The sequence below is a fragment of the Pseudoliparis swirei genome, chromosome 13, assembly GCF_029220125.1.
Source record: "Pseudoliparis swirei isolate HS2019 ecotype Mariana Trench chromosome 13, NWPU_hadal_v1, whole genome shotgun sequence".
Taxonomy (NCBI): Eukaryota; Metazoa; Chordata; class Actinopteri; order Perciformes; family Liparidae; genus Pseudoliparis; species Pseudoliparis swirei.
In genome coordinates, this window is record NC_079400.1 from 11422314 (window position 1) to 11438435 (window position 16122).

Sequence of the window (16122 nt, forward strand, 5' to 3'; positions counted from 1 at the left end):
AACAGGGATGTTTGTACAAATGTGTTTTTTTCAGATAGCGAGCAAAGAAAATAGCTCCTCATACATTATTCAGATCAATTTGGAAGCAGACAAAGAACAAAATGGGGAGAAAAACATGCTCGGAAAACAAAGATGTGCATTTGTAAGTCAACCGGGTCTCTCTCTTCCTCCTTCGCTGCAGGAGCGGATCTTCCTGAAGCTGTCCAACTACATCTTCACGGCCATCTTCGTGGCTGAGATGGCTATAAAGGTGAGAGACGCTCTTCCTCTGGGAGTCTTCTTGGCTTCCTTTCCGCATCCCAATGTAAGGTTCTGGTCGTTCTTGCGTACGCTACGGCCTTGGAGGGCTTGACAACGGATGCGATGCTGGCAGCTCGGGGTTATTTGGTAGCGCACCTCGTCGTTTGTCTGGAGCTTTGGGACGAAAACAAGTGTCGGCATCTGTTAGTGTGCACGTGTCGGTGGAGAAACCCCGCGGCAGACTGTCAGATACTGCAGAGGAAACACAGTCCCCTGATAGCCGCATGCACTGTAAGCCCCGAAAACACAAACGATAACAGAGGTAAGAGGGAGGAGGAACACACACACACACATATACACACCGTTTCAAAATGGTAAACAGAGGATAATCTCGCCGGTATTCAAACGCACCGGTTTTGAATGGAGGAGCGGAGCAGAGGAAGAGGGGGGTGGGGTGCACGGGGTGTCAGTCATTCAAAGCCTCACGAACGTATAGGGCCCCACACACTCACACACACACACACACACACATCGTTTGAGTCTCAATCTCTCTAAGTTTGGTTCAAAGTTGTAAATTGATCCCAGAATGCAACTTGTTTTCTTCTTTCCTTTCCCAATAATCAGTTTACAACTTCCAATATTTACTCTGCGGCCCTTTTGATTAATGCCCAACTCCACCAACTCCACTAGACTTATCAATTACATTATCTATAACTCCACCTACATCAGCAACAACAGTGAACATCTAATTAATGCACTGTTATCTGTTTGTTGTTGACCGTATTTATCTATTTTTTATGTATTATTATTATATGAATGAATCTGATTCTGATAAGGATCAATAATACTCTACTGCTCTGCTACTGTAAGGAACTTGTAACCAGTTCTGAACAGGTCTCAATTCAACACGATGCCTCTCTGTGACCTTTATAAATGAACGAGCCCGTCAGCGAGCCGATTGGCTGCTCATTCTTAATCCTCGTCATCGGGGCGTGGTACTGTGCGCTCTTATCACGTGTGAGCAGCTCATTTTTGGGGGTTTTCCTCATCATACGCACGAGGACTACATCGAAGAAGTGGTTAGCTCCAACCAACAATGCTCATTAAATATTTAGGCCTATAAAAAAGAAAAAAATCACACAACTTAGAGCAAAATGAGAACCCAAGTTCAAGGTAAACGGCGAAAATAGGAATATGAAACAAATATATTAAATAGTAAATCAGATGGGTGAACTGAATGCATCCAGGAATGTATAAATGTTTCAGCATATTAGATGTAATGCATGTACATATATATATCTATATATAAATTATATATATATATAATTTATATATATAAATTATATATATATATCTATATACACTACCGTTCAAAAGTTTGGGGTCATCCAGACAATTTCGTGTCTTCCATGAAAACTCACTTTTATTTATCAAATGAATTGAAAATTGAATACAAAATATAGTCAAGACATTGACAAGGTTAGAAATAATGATTAATATTTGAAGGATTAATTTTGTTCTTCAAACTTCAAGCTCAAAGGAAGGCCAGTTGTATAGCTTATATCACCAGCATAACTGTTTTCAGCTGTGCTAACATAATTGCACAAGGGTTTTCTAATCAGACATTAGTCTTCTAAGGTGATTAGCAAACACAATGTACCATTAGAACACTGGAGTGATAGTTGATGGAAATGGGCCTCTATACACCTCTGGAGATATTTCATTAGAAACCAGACGTTTCCACCTAGAATAGTCATTTACCACATTAACAATGTATAGAGTGTCTTTTTGATTAATGTTATCTTTATTGAAAAATAGTGCTTTTCTTTGAAAAATAAAGACATTTCTAAGTGACCCCAAACTTTTGAACGGTAGTGTATATTTTGAACTTATTCATTGTAATCTGTCTAAACTGAATATTCAGCTGTTTGCACAACAAGGAGGATTATAACCCTCAAATCCACACGTTACAATGAAATGCATCATGGGAAGTGTCGGTCCGTTGAAGCTGTCGTGGAGATCTGGCTCGTATTAATGAGGTGTGATCATCCCCTTTGATGATTCCCACTAACATACAGTAAATACTGCTTTGCATTGACTAGCAGCAACTAATGTAAATCATCTTCCATCCCTCTCCCTCCTCCTCTCTTCTCTTCTGTTGCATTAGTTGTTAAGAAATGCATGAAGCAAAAATAGCTGTCGTGGCCCGATTTTAGTAAGTTTGAGTTACAAGAAGAAGGAAAAAAGCAATTCTCTATTATTACGTTTCCTTCTTCTGGTGTGCACAATGCTTTATGGGCAGAAGAAGTGATGAGTGGGACTTATGGAATTAAAAAGGAGGTTTTTGGAAAAGCTCGCAACTTTCGCAACTTCTGCCGCCAACAAACGCTTCACAAAGTCATTAAGACGTGAAAAGACTTAATATGTCTTGATAACAAATAGATATGCGAACGCGCACTCAAAAATAGATATTATATATCACTCTATCTTTTTAAGCCGCTCTTTTTGGGGTTGATATTATATTTCAAATACACCCTCCCCAGCCTTATTCACCCTTCTTGTGATCTGTCCCATCCTGTGTCCCAGATCGTGGGGTTGGGCTGGTGTTTGGGGGACAAGTCGTACCTGAGGAGCAGCTGGAACATTCTGGATGGGATGCTGGTGATGATCTCCGTTATCGACATCCTGGTGTCTCTAATCTTCAACTCGGGCACCAAGATCTTGGGCATGCTCAGAGTGCTGCGGCTGCTGAGGACCCTGAGGCCGCTACGGTAAGTGGCAGCCGGGGACGCCTCGCCATACTTGTATAGCTGGAGGTGCCGAGTGGTCGCTGTTAAAGGGCCAGTACTAACCGACCACACATGTTGGATCTCTCCATTCGACTCATGGGGATGATGACGGCGCCGGATGTGCATGTTCTGTTTTGAGATGGATGTGAAACCAACTTCTCTCAGCTCTGACATGTGCAACCTTTTGGAGCTTTTTGGAGATGTGTTTTGATGTTTTTGTGTTTTTTGTGTGTGCGTGTGCAGGCATTTCGTCAAGCGAGTATTCTTGATGCGGGTTGTTTTCAGCGTATAAACAATTGCACAGATAAGTTTATTTGAGTGAAATCACCAATTTGGGCACAGCCTTTAAATCTCCAAATATATGTGTGTAGAGGCGGAGGGTGACAAGGTCCTCACGTGTGTGTGTATGTGCATTCCTCTGCCCTTAGCTTTACTGTGTGTTCACGACAATTGCATATGTGTGTGTGTGTGTGTGTGTGTGTGTGTGTGTGTGTGTGTGTGTGTGTGTGTGTGTGTGTGTGTGTGTGTGTGTGTGTGTGTGTGTGTGTGTGTGTGTGTGTGTGTGTGTGTGTGTGTGTGTGTGTGTGTGGCACGTCTCGCTCGTCGGCTCACAGCCGCATGCCCTCCGTCTCATCTGTTGGAGGGGAGCTGTCCAGGCTTCGCTCTCCCTTTGAATATTCATCAAAGTCCTCGGGAAGAGCACACAAATGAAATATTCATTTTCTCCCTGACAAATTTACCCACTAAACCCGGCTGATCCGTCCTCGCTTTGCTTCGATAGCTTTTACCTTTGACACAAAAGTGAAATCTTCTGCCGATAGGCCTACATCTTTTGCTTTCCCTCCCTTCAAGCTGTTCCTTTGTCTTCATGCTGTGACACATCAGATCATATTGTGCTTGTATTGTAAAAAGTGAATCCGTCTATCAGTTGGGTCACAAATGGGGCTGTACCGAATATAGACAAACACGTCAGCAATTCTTTCCCATTGAGACTTGAAAATGACGCTTCAAATTTCTGGGTTACAATAGCGCTACAACAAGTAGCAGAGCACAACAACAAGTAGCAGAGCACAACAACAAGTAGCAAAGCACAACAACAAGTAGCAGAGCACAACAACAAGTAGCAGAGCACAACAACAAGTAGCAGAGCACAACAATAAGTAGCAGAGCACAACAACAAGTAGTAGAGCACAATAACAAGTAGCAGAGCACAACAACAAGTAGCAAAGCACAACAACAAGTAGCAAAGCACAACAACAAGTAGCAGAGCACAACAACAAGTAGCAGAGCACAACAAGTAGCAGAGCACAACAACAAGTAGCAGAGCACAACAACAAGTAGCAGAGCACAACAACAAGTAGCAAAGCACAACAACAAGTAGCAGAGCACAACAACAAGTAGCAGAGCACAACAACAAGTAGCAAAGCACAACAACAAGTAGCAGAGCACAACAACAAGTAGCAGAGCATAACAACAAGTAGCAAAGCACAACAACAAGTAGCAGAGCACAACAACAAGTAGCAGAGCAGAACAACAAGTAGCAAAGCACAACAACAAGTAGCAGAGCACAACAACAAGTAGCAGAGCAGAACAACAAGTAGCAGCAGCGGCGCTACATGTCTCATGAACGCGGTGGTAGCATCACCATTTTCTGAATGCTAGCTTGTGTTTACCTGACTGTGCAAATATATAAATATGTGATAAGCGTCGTGGTAAACTGTGCATTAGTGCAAGGCAGGTGGATATTTATATTGTGGTAAGGTGATCCTGTTGTGCTGAGCAGACATATTCAATAACGACACTAATATTATACAACTCTAAGGCTCTGTGGTCCGAACCAATGAGGCGAACTATATTACTTCTGTCAACAATGGCAAAGGCCGCCGTTATTACAGACTCACTTCCTGGTTCACGTTTTGACTCACACTTCCTGCAGGTCAGTCAACTCATGGAGTACGTATGTGAATGTAGAAGATGAATAGTATGTGATGAACGGCCCCTCGGCACAATGCTCGCCGCGGCCCGCAAGAAAACGCGTAGTCCAGCTCAGCAGGGAGCGGGGAGTAATGATATTAACTTCACCCCATTGGTGGACAAGAGTGAGCCTGAGGGTCTTTTGAGATGCTATCGAGCAGCATATGCCTACATAATTCACAGTGTGGTTTGGTTACCACTGTGGTGCCTGATTACTGCAGATAAAGAACTCGTAAATGGCACGTTAATGTGACGTTAAAAGGTGCACATGTTGTCAAACAAGTGGCTTTCTAATTAGATCTGGTGCCACGATGACTGCCTGAGCGCTTGAAAAGAGCACCTGATTCCACCGCTGCGGAATATTCCGTTTAATCCCCGGAGAGCAGCGGTGCCGAAGCCGCAATCAACGTCAAGTTCAGGAGGTTTTAAAGTCAGATAGAAACAAACATGAGGCAATTACAAGAGGGAACTTGAGGAATTTTGAAAGGATCGGGATTAGGGAGGCTGTATGAAGACCGCTGGAGAGTGAGCGGGGATGAAACAGGAGAGGACGGGAATAGAAAGAGGAATAAGCTGAGCCCGGTTGCCTCGCTCTCTCCTCCACTGAGGCTGCGGATGAGCTATGCTAAATCCAGCAATGTTGTTAAAATCATTTTATACGGTAGTTTTTTACTTTCAATCCAAAGGAAGGAGGGCAGCATTAAGGGCTACAGCATATTAAGCTATTAATGTGCTGCTGGGTATACTCTATGGCTTGGTAACCGTGTACTGCAGGTACTTAAAACGCTGTTAAAGAGATAATTCAGTCCGGTCAACACTGTGTTGAGTTATTGCTTGGGTTCCATTAAAGCCGTATTTATTTTTCCAGTAGCGATTAAACATTCCTCTGAGGGAGCTTCGGCCAAACTCAACATCGCAAACCTAATTTGTTTAATAGAAGCGGGTGGATCTGAAATGCAAATGTTTTGAAAAATAAAAAAGGATGTTAAAAGGTCTATTTTGAAAAAGTGTGGGAAGTGGGCTGTACAATGGCCGCATCATATCAAACTCACTCACTTATACTTCCCTGGTGTTTTGGGGGAAAGTGCTTGTTGCAGAAAACACCATCTCACATGGCCACGAGCCTGAAGACTTACTGGAGACGTTTCACGTTTGGGCTTTACTGGGACATTGTGTCTCTTCAGGGTCAGCACTACATTTACAAAAGGGGTCATATTGTTGGCACCGGCAACGACAACTGAGCTTCACGCCAGTTGAATGTGCAACGCGTTCTTCTTTTTACGCAAATGAGTGTCTGATGTCGTCTGGCGGAGCTCGTGCTCGCTGCTTTCATCGAAAAAGAGTTGTTCAAACTGCATTTTATTTTACACACACTCACTGTGGTCGTTGGTCTTTTCCACTACTGGGAGATCAGTAGGTGCAAAGAACATTGATACTCTGTGGTAACTACTAACCACTGGCAGACAGAAAGAGACCAATTCAAATCCAAAAGTCTGTGTCATTGATCTGTAGCCATTACATTGTGGGATACATTAATTCACTTTATTATGATATGTTAAAACAACAAAAAAACAATCACGAAATCTGACAAAAGAAAGAAAAAAACTCAACGTTTTAGCTTTTCATCCCAACTAAAGTTGCATTTCATGCCCCCGCTTACCCCCCCCCCCCTTCCTCCAAAGAATATACAAGGTGGGCTAACTGTTCGCCACTCTCTAAATATGAAGCCAGAACTCTCACCAAAAGTTAATATTGTGCATTATTACACTGCCCACTGATGAGGTCAGTAAACAAAAGTGAAAGTCAGTGAACTAAGTTTCCGTCTTCCTCGTGGAGTCTATTGCAAAACAACAGCCAGAATAGCTTAAATGTTGCTAATAGGCTTATTTCCAATCAAATCCAGTTAAACTAAATATAGCAACAATAAATGCAGTGTTCTCTCTCTGAAAAAACCCCCTGAAAGATGTGGGATTCAAAATGAATGTCTTGAGCAGCTGTAATGTTTGCAACAATGACATTTTCATTAGTACAATCGGCCTTGAGGGGATTCCGAAGTAATGTAATTAGAAGACAGTGCACATCTTTTAGGTCTTTGTTCTTGTTTATTGATAATTCCTCCGCCCATCCCCCCTGCCGCTGACCCCTGAGCTCATCCATCCACTCGATGTGGTCATCTCAAGGTGTGACCGCGACTCCGTACCCATATCGTCTGTTACGAAAGCGGCGAGCGACGTAGTTTGACAGCTGAAGGCGAGGGACAGGTGGAAGCTGAAGAACAGGAGAGCAATTTATACAGCAAGGTGATTAAGTCGAGACACATTTTTTTTAAAATAGCTGCTGCCTCGATTTATATTCCCTCTTCATCCCCGCTCACCTACCAACCCTCCCTTCCTCCCTCTGTTCCCTATTCGCTATCTCCCTACGCCTCCTAATTACACCCTGTGTTTGCACCGTGGGAACACGTCTGCCACTTGTGGCCCGACTTGTTGTTCTCCTTCCTCGGTGCGGGGGACACGCCGGGTGGAGGATAGAGACAGGCGGGTGGAGGAGGGAGGTGGAGGAGGGAGACGGGCGGGTGAACTCCTTCCCGCTCAAAACAAGCATGAAGCCGACTTCATGAAAATGATGCGGTTCCTCTTCCGTCCAGCTCCTGCTCATCCCGCCATCCTTCTGTATGCGTGTATGTGCGTGTATGTGCGTGTGTGTGTGTGTGTGTGTGTGTGTGTGTGTGTGGCATGTGCAAATCGAGTTTCATGGAGATGAACCCATCATTATGCATTGACTCCACATGAGAGGCTTCATCTTTCCGCCCGCTCCCCTCCTTGGTCAGCCTTTTCGCTTCAGCGTGTTTGTCGGAGTGGAGCTCAGAAGCAGTGCATGATGGGAAGAGGTATAGGTTGGCAGAGTTTTTTTTTACATGTGCAAAAGCAACAATGCTTGGGGACATTTGTTTTTTAAAGGTAATTTGGGATCAGAGGGATGCAGCGGTACACGATGCATTCCTGTCCTTGATGAACTCGCTCCCCCCCCCCCCCATGAAAGGTTGACAAGTTGAATGGATCAGGACCAAGAGAGGATACAAACGAACAAATAAAAAGCCCCTTTAAAACTTCAAAATCAGCTCAACATTTGAATCGCCCTCCAGAAAAACTAAAAGGATTCCACGAGCATCTGCAACCCGTTAGTGTTGTGTTGCTGCTCCGCTGCTCAGAGTGATGTCATCGCTGCCTCCGCACTCTTTTCCAGACAATAACACTTAAAGCGGACATCAATCCTGGCCTCTGCCGACACATACACTACCGTTCAAAAGTTTGGGGTCACTTAGAAATGTCTTTATTTTTCAAAGAAAAGCACTGTTTTTTCAATAAAGATAACATTTCATCAAAAATACACACTATACATTGTTAATGTGGTAAATGACTATTCTAGGTGGAAACGTCTGGTTTCTAATGAAATATCTCCATAGGTGTATAGAGGCCAATTTCCATCAACTATCACTCCAGTGTTCTAATGGTACATTGTGTTTGCTAATCGCCTTAGAAGACTAATGTCTGATTAGAAAACCCTTGTGCAATTATGTTAGCACAGCTGAAAACAGTTATGCTGGTGATATAAGCTATACAACTGGCCTTCCTTTGAGCTTGAAGTTTGAAGAACAAAATTAATACTTCAAATATTAATCATTATTTCTAACCTTGTCAATGTCTTGACTATATTTTCTATTCAATTTTCAATTCATTTGATAAATAAAAGTGAGTTTTCATGGAAGACACGAAATTGTCTGGATGACCCCAAACTTTTGAACGGTAGTGTACATGACACATGCATGTTCTCATCATCGCAGCACAGAAGTGCATCTCGTCCCAGAAGGAGACGCACGCTGCTCTTGAACACTGGCGCCCTCTGTGGCTCGGCAGTGGTACTGCATCCCATCGTGTTCTTCAATAGAAAATCAAAGTGGTAAGCCGAGCTATCGACTGGTCATTTTTCCGATGGGGGCTATTGATAGGCGGTTGGTCCTGCCCCCTTTCATTACGTCATGTCGTCTCCTATCGGCGTTTCCTTCACTCAAGTTAGACACAAACTCAACGGACAGAGGCATAGCAGAATATCGTTGCTTCCCAGGCGCTTGACTGCAGCCCACTGCTCCATAATAACTAATGATGTATACAGTATAACTATATTTAATATGACAATAAAAGTATTTCTTTTTCTATCATCTTTCTATCACCGGAACAGCCTCGTTCTCTTCTTCTCTCCTTGAGACCTTTTCATGTGTCATCTCCTGTCATCTTGTGTGTGTGTGTGTGTGCTTGTGCGTGCACACGTGGTTTTTGAGAGCTTGTGCAGATGCTTGTGTGTACTTGCAGGTTTTACATTGTGTGTGTGTGTGTGTGTGTGTGTGTGTGTGTGTGTGATTTTGATATATATATTTGTTGTACCCTGTCAGAGAAGCTGAACTGCAGTGCGGTGTGCAGTGCCGGGTACCACGCTGGCACTAATTAAACATCAGTCTGTCAGCTAAATTGGATCTGTCTGCTTCCTCTAACGCATAAATGAAAGGAACAGGAAGTAGTGAGAGAGAACAAAAACTTATTTTTTTAAAGTGAACGAAAGATAATTGAACTTGTCTGTGTTTGCTTTACGCTTGAAATGAGAAGAAGGGCTTCTGACTGGGCTGAACAAGGGAACCCAAGAAAAGGGACACCTGCTCTATTTGGTACCGGCGGCACCGCGGGCGACCGAAGAGGGTCCTGCACGAGCACTAACATCCAACGGCGTGTGTTTCCAGTGTGATCAGCAGAGCCCCGGGGCTAAAGCTGGTGGTGGAGACCCTGATGTCGTCACTGAAGCCCATCGGCAACATCGTGGTCATCTGCTGCGCCTTCTTCATTATCTTCGGCATCCTGGGAGTGCAGGTGAGTGGCGAAGATGAGGAGGAGGGAGGATACACATGTAGAGATATACACAATATGTACACAATAAGGGCAGATAAAGAGCACGATGTAAAGCAAACAGTATCCTCCTCCAACCGCGTCCTCTTCTTAGTAGCACTGTGAACCTCAGCACAGGACATATTTGTTCTCCCCCGTGCACTCTGCACATTATAATTCATACACCAGCACATTTATGTATGTACTCGTCGTAATGGAGATTCATGGCCCAAGAGCCAATTTCTCTCTCTCCCAACGAGCTACGAGCCCTTGGCGGCCTTCAGGCTCCTGCCTCTCAACATGTGGATGTTCATAAACCAGATGTGGAAGTAACGCCGCGTCACAGAGCGGTTAATGGCTGTGGCCGTAAAAGAAACGGGGACTGGAAGCGACTCAGTTTATAAACGGACTGAACCGCTCCCACGGTGGTTATTCAGTGACATATGAGTTATTTGCGGCGACCAACATAGAGATAATTCTTATTAAGGTGAGGAAATATACTTATAACAGTGTTCGTACGGTCATGAAAAAAACCTGGAGAAGTCTGGGAATTTACAAAAATGGTTATTTCCATGCCTGGAAAAGTCCTTGAACATTTTTTTAACCCAAAAGTGTTGGAAAAGTCATGAAAAATGTGTTACATTCATATGTTCAGGTTTGATTAAAAGAATAAACATTTATTTACATATTTATTCTTTTAAACAAACTAGTGTATCATTCATGTGTCATTTAAGGTATATTAATTACTCGTGTATACACCGAGATTTCACAAAATGTTTAATTGTGGAAATTTGGTTTAAAGTCCTGGAAAGGTCCTGGAAAGGTCATGTAAAGGTCATTTAAATGTCATTTAAAGGTCATGGAAATCCATTGGTCAACATGTGTATGAGCCCTGTTATAGATGGTGTGTTCTTCTCCCCTCAGCTCTTCAAAGGGAAGTTCTTCGTCTGCGTCGGAGATCAAATCATGAACATCACCAACAAGTCTGACTGCTTGCTCAACAAAAACAAATGGGAGAGACACAAGTACAACTTTGACAACCTGGGACAGGTGAGGCCTCAGAGGTGCCGAGATTTCTGGCCAATGAATGTTTAAATACATTTTTTTAAATGATTTGTTTAGCTTCTTCTTCTTCAGTATTCGGTTTGGGAAAAGCGTTTCAGTGTAGTGAGTATTCCTCTCACACTTCACTTTCTCTCTCTCAGGCCTTGATGTCTCTGTTTGTTCTGGCGTCAAAAGATGGCTGGGTGGACATCATGTATAACGGACTAGACGCTGTAGGAGTTGACCAACAGGTAAATATATTCAAAGTCAAAGACATGTAAAGTAGGTCCATAGCACGTATCTTTTGGCTGTAGCTGAGGAAAATCATTGGGGGCCAGAAACAATATTTACTCTGTCAACAGTTGTAAACAACCCATGGAAGGTTTATTGTTTTGGGTTGATTGCCTGTTTTGTATTCGCCTTACTGGTTTTGATGTATGCCATTCGATATTGTATTGTTTGAAGAATTTATAGAGATTTTAATACACTACACTCTACTAGATAAATTGGACTTTTATTTTGAAACGGAATCGCAGTTTTGTTCGACTGTGGATCTTATTTGGTCGGATGCACATTTATACATGTATAAATGTACTAGTTTAATGGACCCGTATGAGGCTAAATCTCTTACGGTGGTGATATTTGACAAGTTTAATGAATGTATTGAGGCCGAAAGGAAGGAAATAAAGGAGTAATTTCACACGCAGTACTTTTCATGCCGCACATACGAGGATCCGCTGTACGTGTCTACGAAAACCCTCTGTGTGTGTGTTCCAGCCCTCAAAAAACCACAACCCGTGGATGCTGCTCTACTTCATCTCCTTCCTGCTGATTGTGGCCTTCTTCGTGCTCAACATGTTCGTGGGCGTCGTGGTGGAGAACTTCCACAAGTGCCGGCGCCACCAGGAGGCCGCCGAGGCCAAGCGCAGGGAGGAAAAGAGACTGAAACGCATGGAGAAAAAGAGACGGAGTAAGGAGAAGGAGCTGGCTGGTCGGTAGTCTTTCCCCATCTTTCTGAGTCCTGCTTGATTTGAGCCTGAGCCTTCTTTTTTTGTTATTTTGCTTTTTGATTTGGTTTGGCCGAATTCGGAAGAACGCAATTAGTGAGCTAGTAGCAACTACGGATGCTATTCTGCGGTAGAAGCTTCCCTTTTCCTTTCCCCGTCGGCCCTGCGGCCGGTTTTTGTGTGCGATGGTCACCTCTTGTGGCTCAGCAGACTCCGCTCCAGACTGCGGAGGCTCTTCTTCAACTCCAGCGACAAAATTGATCCGGTTGGATTTGACGAAAAGCTTCCGTAAATCGGCCGGTTTGCAGAGCTAGGACAGCTGACCGCTGGCGTTAGCATCCCCCCCCCTCCCTTTCCCCCTCCTCCCTTACCTTGCCTGGTCTTCCGTAGACGTCGTGCTTGGGACGGCCCTTCGGAGCATGCCCAGTGAGTGCTGACAGACGAGGCTTGCATGGTAGCGGGCACACAGAGCTATAGGGAGGGGGAGTTGTTGGTCATTCAATCGCCACAAAACGAAAAAAACGAGACAACCCCCCTTCCTTCCCCTCTTCTGCATGTGGTTAAATACAGCCGAAGGGGCAGGGATAGACGAAATCTGCAAGACAATGAAGAGTTTCTCTCCCTGTCGTGTTCCTGTCACTAAGATCTGAGAGCATTTGGGTGAGATTTGTAGGAGTTAGCCCTAATTTCCTGCCCGTTGCCCCTCCCTTTTGGCTGTAAAGGAGTTGATGACAAACTGCTTGGTTTGGTTTTTTATACTTTCCACTGCCTCCTCCGGTATGCAGAAACGCCAATGCTAGCTAGCATAGGCTAGCATTAGACTTATTTGTGGATTTTGCGGCGATACATTTGACCCGCTTGATACAAAGGCACTTCATTAAATTCCCTCAAGGAGCAGTGGACATTATTGTTTTCTTTAAGCGCCGTCTATATATGACATGATCGTCTTCTTTGACAATAGAAATGTTTCCATCCAACTCTTGAGAAATACAGATGGAAATCGATCTTCCCTTTTCAGGATGCGTCTGAAAAGAGTACCCAACCAATCGAGGAACTCTCCCAGACCCTATAACACATGTACACTTTATACCTCGAGGCCCCTTCTTCTCCTGAAAGTACACAAACCCGATCATATTACTTTCTCCTGTTTTTTGCTGCTCTCTTTTCAGATTTTTTGGGTTACAAATATTTTTTCGTTCCCACTGGCTTGGTATTTTTGCCAGGAAACCTTTTCCGGTACGGTTTAGGGGGGGAAACAAGACTGGATGTTAGTTTATTAGTAAAATAGAAAGGCAGAAAGGCTGGTTGCTCAGAGAAAGAGGCAGCTTACTTTTGTCAGTAGAATACAATTTTAATGTGGTTGCAAATGTCGGCTTTGGTTCAAGAACTTTGGTTTTAAAGATAGCAAACGGCTTCCTGCAAAAAAGTGTTTATCTAAAGAACTGGACTCAGAATCACAGTAAAGACACAACATAGGAACATAAACCAGCTTAATCTGACGTCACTTCCTTCTGGCCTTACTCCATCCCTCTTTCCCTCTTTCTCTCTCTTTGACTCTCTCCTGATTCAAACTCTCAAGTCAACCTTCCTTCCTTGCTTTCTCCTGCTTCTGACTAACCCGGTCTCATTCCTCTAGATTTATTGGTTCCGGGGGTGAGTTGGGCCCTTTCTGAAGGCACATTGAAAGGTACAGAGTTTTCAGCATGTTCTGTGTGTCCCTTTTTAAAAAAACCTTTACCACCGACCACGACCACCCTCCATGGTGCCTAGGGTTCTCAGTTCAATGATCACGGGAGGTAGGGCCCCATCTCGCGTCCCCGCCCCCCTGCCTCTCTTCCATCAGCTCTCAGTCTGCTGGACATGCTGTTACCTGTCTTCTCTGTCGTGGCTTTGTCTTTAAACAGCACTTCCACACCCGCCGCGATCCATCCACCGTCCACGGCACTGCACCGTCACCACCACCACCACCAAGCACCACCACAAGGAGACTCCTGTCTTGTTAGGGTGACAGGGAAACTGAGATGGGGATGTGGCGAGACAGGGAAAGGTACTGATGGGCAGCAAATGTTGGACTTGTTCGTTGGTAAAGGATTCCAGAGCGTATTGTTCCACTTTTAAAGAATAATTCCAGTTTTAGACTTTCCACTTCTCTCTGGTGGTATCCATCTTTTCTGTGGTACTATTGCTGAGCTCCGGGAAGTGTAGGGCAAGAGGCAAGAGGCATGAGGTTGTAATGTGACTGGTGCTTTGATCCATCCAGTAGATCTTGAGGTATTTCCTTGAATAAGAGAAACATTTAAACCTGCCATTGGCTCTACATGAAAAGTCAGGGGATCACCAAAGTCATTGGAGTTCCTTTTGGGACCATGAACGTGGATCTGCAATCCATTCAGTAGAGATATTTCAGTCTGAACGGAAGTGGTGGACCAACCCGACTGACATCCTTAGAGCCGTCACGGCTAAAAGACAAGACTAAAGGTCAACAGTCATGCCAGCAGCTCTGTGAGACTCTATTGAAGCAACCTTGGAACCTATCAGTTATCGGCCTGATGATGTTCAACGGGCAATATTTCTAAATAGAAGCTAATTTGAAGCTAATAATAAATAGATACATTGTCATCATATGGGTGTTAGGTGTCTTGATTGCAAGACTCCAAGGTCCTAGTATTTCAAGCAGCTGCTGCTCAATTGTGATCGGTCAATACTCCTCCGACAGAAAGGCTTCAGATACCATTTATATGCCGACATGTTTATCGTGATTACCACTTTGCTACTTTGAACTAACCATATGTGTTAAGCTTGTTGGTATACTAACATGCTTAAGAGATCCAAGACAAATATATGCTCTAGGGGACAAGAGAAGTAACCTTAAACTTCCGACTTGCTACTTAGCTCGAAACTTGAAGTTGAGGTTGATGCTAATGAGTTTGACAATATTTTTTTAAAGAATTGTTCACGCAGACAGTGTCGAGTTCAGGGGAGCTCTGTAAACTGCAATGGATGTTGACAACAGACAGTACATGTCATCATTTAACACATGCCTTTGTTTTCTCTTCCATATAAGTTCTGAACCTTTTCTAATTACCTGACTGCTTGTGTAGTCTTGTTGACTTGCTGAGTATAAGATTGTTATTATTACCAATAGGGATGATGGCCAAAGCGCTTGTAATAAGGTCCGAGTTTTGATAGCTTGGAATCATCCTTCAAACTTTAATGAGTTGCATTTCTCTTTTTGTGTTCTGTGATTTCAAATTACTGCTGCTACAGGAGATGAAAGGCCAAGAGATGATACAACCCAAACGTCCCCCTGGGGGATGAATACAATATCTATCTATCTATCTAGGTTAGAGAGCGTGCTCGGGTTGTACAAGTGAGGCCGTCTTGGATGAACAGATTCTCTCTGTTGCTGACATTCTTCAATAAAACCCTCTTTTAAAAGTCACTGGCCTCCATAAAAGGGCAACGGACCACAGCAATTCAATCAAGAGCATTCTCTTATTGTCCCAGTGAGTCTGGGACAATAAAGCCTCATTTAAATCAGCCAGAGCCAAATTATGTAAATGTGACCACAGTAAATTAAACTGCAAAAAACTCAGTTGAAGTATCTAACTAGTTTTTTTCCGGCTGCAATCTCCACAGAGCATATTGTTGGCTAGAAAGATGGCTCGAATAGAGCTACGACCTTCTACGACCCGAACTACTGAACGTTGGTGCGCTGTGCTCGAAGGTTCTGTCTTTGTTCGCACATATTTAACTGTGTGTGTGTGTGTGTGTCAGGGGGCAGATAGCTGCAGAACAGGTTGTTAAATATGCAGGAGCAGCTCCCATCCCCTAACCCCTCTGCTCTCCGAGAGGCGAGCAGGACAACGAGTGCTCGCAGTATTTTAAAGAATTTTACCCAAAGGCAACTGCAGAAGTGCCAAGAATGCAACACACACTCAGAGAATACAGCATACTATCTGTGTCTCTGTGAGAGGACGGTCAACACTCAGAGAATAAGGTGTTCGTATACACTAAGTTACAAAAATTTAGCAATTGATAGCAAAAAATGTACAGCAACATCACCAAACTTACAGGATCCTCGAGACCAATCTTTGATGCCACGGTATAAACAAAATGTTATGCTTCGTGTTA

The 16122-nt window shown here is 43.7% G+C and overlaps 1 protein-coding gene across 1 annotated transcript in view; it reads left to right on the top strand.

The window, feature by feature from the left end:
• cacna1g (calcium channel, voltage-dependent, T type, alpha 1G subunit) overlaps nucleotides 1-16122 on the top strand; it is a 146942-nt gene that overhangs the window by 92757 nt on the left and 38063 nt on the right. The window contains exons 20-24 of the mRNA XM_056429253.1: nucleotides 2827-3011; nucleotides 9796-9922; nucleotides 10862-10987; nucleotides 11143-11232; nucleotides 11759-11972. Coding sequence (XP_056285228.1) covers nucleotides 2827-3011; nucleotides 9796-9922; nucleotides 10862-10987; nucleotides 11143-11232; nucleotides 11759-11972 — 742 coding nt within the window. The remainder of the gene's footprint in view (nucleotides 1-2826; nucleotides 3012-9795; nucleotides 9923-10861; nucleotides 10988-11142; nucleotides 11233-11758; nucleotides 11973-16122) is intronic.